At 45.3% G+C, this 3,724-nt stretch overlaps 1 protein-coding gene across 1 annotated transcript; it reads right to left on the bottom strand.

The window, feature by feature from the left end:
* Positions 1 to 2,593: 2,593 nt before the first annotated feature.
* LOC308311799 (very-long-chain (3R)-3-hydroxyacyl-CoA dehydratase 2-like) lies at positions 2,594 to 3,328 on the bottom strand (the record flags this gene model as incomplete). The annotated part of the gene is made up of 1 exon (XM_080758576.1): positions 2,594 to 3,328. The coding sequence occupies one exon, from the start codon at positions 3,326 to 3,328 to the stop codon at positions 2,594 to 2,596; it is 735 nt and encodes a 244-aa protein (XP_080614702.1).
* Positions 3,329 to 3,724: the final 396 nt, after the last annotated feature.

Raw genomic sequence — 3,724 nt, 5'->3', positions numbered from 1 at the left:
AAAAATACAGTACTCAAGTAAATGTACACTCCAGTAGTTACTAGAAACATTGTTTGCCTGTAGTCCACGCATACTTTCTGGCAGTATTTTGATGCTCATACCTACAGTAAAGGCTTTGGCACAATCTCTGTTTGTGTTTTTCATCACTTTTCCCTTGATCCATTCTCTCCACTGTTCCGTTCACTGCATATCTGCTCTTCTTCGCCGTGTTGCTTTGTTCGTTTTATCCGTATAATATTTCCAAATGGTGAAAGATGGACTAATCTCTCCCACATGCACCGCTCTCGTCTCAATCCGTTACAGTTTAACCCTGTGTGCATCTGTCCTTCTGCACTGTCTGTCTGTGAACGTATACATGTGTTTCAAAACTTCCTGTGTGTGCTCGCGCACGTGCATGCATGCATGTGTGTGCGTGCGTGGATGTGTGTGTGTGCGTGCCTGTGTCAGACGTGTTTGAAGACGTGTGAGTTCTGTCAGTATTTTTGTCTTTGACTGTTGCCTTGTTTGGACAGTGCTCTTTCATGTGTATGACCTGAAGACAGACAAATTGACCAGACACACACACACCTTCTGTTATGATAGATGTTGTGTGCCTCTCTACACTGTGCCCCTCAACTGTTAATGGTTCCCTTTATCTGCCAGTGGTGTGATGTCAGCCCATCACAATGCTGTGTGTGTGTGTGTGTGTGTGTGTGTGTGTGTGTGTGTGTGTGTGTGTGTGTGTGTGTGAAGAAATTGCATTATGCTTTTGTTCATGTCTCTGGGAATCAGATGCCCTCTGTGTAGCCTATGTAATACTGTATGCAGTGTGTGTCCTAGCAGTGCACATGAGTAGAGTAACAAGTGCCTGGATAAAATAGCAAGCAAGTATGCACGCACGCACGCACCCATTCATTCTGCATGTTTCATGCTGTTGTGGTAGTTAAGAGTATAGAGCAGCCAGGTTGATACTGAGAAACTGGAAGAGCCCAGCTACAGACCGGACCCACCTTATGACTGAAACTGCATCGTTTGAACTTCGAATACTCAATTGCCAGGAGGAACAATGTCAAAGGAAAGTTCCATGACATATGGGTCTACTTTTATTTGTATATTAAAGGATGGTTGCATTAACAATTTGTATTTGTAATACATTACAGATGATATAATCACTATTGTCAACAACAGAATGTGTAGATGGGGTATTTTGGTGTACTTTTTGACTGCTAGTTGTGTTTTGTTTTTGGTTGTTTTTTCTTGTCTTTTTCTTTTGTGTACAGTAAGTCATGTGTATTTTGTATGCTTAATTGACTTGTATGCTTAATTGGCTGGTAATCCAGTCACACCGAACCGACGGCCTTTACTGCATGTCTTCCCCCCATCTCTCTCCCCATTCCTGTCAGCCTATGTGAGTCGCTCCATAAAAAATATAAAATAAAGGTGAAAGCCACAAAAAAACATTTAGAAAAAACTTTGATGACAAAAAAAAATAAAGAGTATAGAAGTGGACCCTCTTATGTCGTTAAAAAAATAATCACACTGAGGGGCACTCTGATCGTCATAAATCATCATACAGTACATCATCACATTCCGTGCTCAGCCAATCAAATCATCACTATGTGGTACGCACAAACAAACACACAAAAGTGGCCAATCAAATTATCACAAATGTGGTAGAGACACACAAAGATGGGCATAGGAGAGGCTAGCGCCCCTCAAAAAAAGAGTAGCACATTGGATCGATAAAATGAAAGCTTATGAGATTCAAGAGGCGTTGGCTCTTAAAACATCCACCCACAAACACAATCTGCCATAAGTCATTCTTATGACCGTCTGTGGGCAGGCAGTCCAATCGATGCGAGTGCCGTCCGGCCTAAATGCATCATGACATTCTGCACCTTATAGACAAAACAATGAACTTACACTACTGAGAATATTTTCTAGGTTTTTCTAGTAAACATTTGCGTAGGTCTACGTACGTACAGTAGCCTACTTAGTATTAAAGAACATAAAGAGACACCGTCTGTGCGTGTGTCTCTGCCTCGTCTTGTCTGCCCGGAGTTCATCTTTGGGCTGAAAGTGTTTTACATCATAGATCCTCATAGACTGGCCCCATGAAGTCAGAGATCATCCACATGGGAGCCACGCCGTTATTAGACTGTGTTGTTCACATTTGTTTATCGTTCTTGAAACGTAATTAATATTATACTCCACTGACTTGGATTAGCATTCCAAACGGAAGGTCAAAATGGGTTGGCCCAAAATATGGAGATGTCATCACAGTACTGATGTCATTGATGACACATCAAAGACCATCTTGTTCTGTCATTTTGTTGACTCCTGTTGATCTCACTGAAGGCCTATTCATACTCGCAGTTTTATCACCTTAACAACTGGATGTAGGAATAGGCCTTAATGTGACCGTCTGGATCAACTTAAGGCCTATTCATAGTCCAGTTGTTGGTGAAGAGGTGACCGTGACCACCGGAAACTACAACATGATGTCACGCCGCAGTGGTCACCATGCACTCACACTACACATCGCTCCGTTTTTACTAACCACCGAAACAGTGGTCACCTCTACACCAAAAAATGGACTAATATAAATAGGCCTTTAATCCACCTTGTGGTCTTTCGCGTGGCCCAGAACCTTCTTCCTCTGCCGCAACATGTGGAGGTAAAGCCGCGGAAACAGAGGGACGTAGGAGGCCATGGTGACGAGGAGGAACGAGTGGTAGTTGAAGGAGACGTCGAAGTACTCGGCAGGCAGAGCGACCGAGTACAGGCCCGTCTTCTGCACGTACGGCAGTGCTCTGTACATGGTCAGCAGCTCCCCCGCCACCCCCACGGGATACAGCACGACGAACAGGGAGTACCTGGCCCATTTGAGGAGGCCCGGCACGCGGCCGACCAAGCTGAACGTGTAGAAGGAGTAGCGGATGACCTCCGTGACGGTCCACGCCGTCAGAAACATCAACACGCTGGCCTCGCCCTGCACCTCCCCGACGCTGTGCGTCACGGCCCAGGTGACGAAGACCCGCGACGCCACCTGCGCGCAGGTCAGCGCCACGGAGGACGGCACGATCCCTACAGCCGAGTGCAATATCTCCAAAACGGCCGCGGTCTGAAAGACCTTCAGTGGCGTCTCTACGGAGTGATAGTATCCGCCGTGGTAGCTGCGTGTGGCTAGGTAGCCCCTGACCAGGACCATGGCTATCGTCAACCACCCAACTGTCATGAGGATGTTATAGAGGACCAGATAGGCTTTTGTCAGAGAACCTGGTCCCCTCTTCTTCGGGGGCAGATCACGGTACGTGGCTGTTGTCTTGGTATACATAGGGGAACGCATCTCGACACTAAGAGGTTTTGACCTTACTGATGGACGCCACTGTTCCATTTATTATTTACTTACAAAGGCTTCCCATTGTTACGTCATTTAATGATGTCACCCTTCCAACACGATCTGATTGGACAATGGTCAGTCAGACCTGATTCAACCAGAGTTCGTTAGCCAGCATTAAGTACAGCTAGGTCTAGAACAAAAAACTCAATGTTTTATGGCTGGGGACCCCGGAAATGCTTTGGCCATGTCTCGCAACCCTCGCCTCTCCCCACTCCCAATACAAATTGACCGCTACAATAATCATAATGGAGAAAATACATAAATAAATAAATAAATGACTGAAACCAGATATAATCATTATGGAAAGTTTACATAGTACACATAGTACGTGCATAAACTCTT

The sequence above is a fragment of the Protomyctophum bolini genome (genome assembly GCF_963924005.1).
Source record: "Protomyctophum bolini genome assembly, chromosome: 24".
In the NCBI taxonomy this organism is placed as follows: domain Eukaryota; kingdom Metazoa; phylum Chordata; class Actinopteri; order Myctophiformes; family Myctophidae; genus Protomyctophum; species Protomyctophum bolini.
The sequence above is the reverse complement of the archived record's forward strand: the minus strand, read 5'-3'. Positions and strand labels throughout refer to the sequence as shown.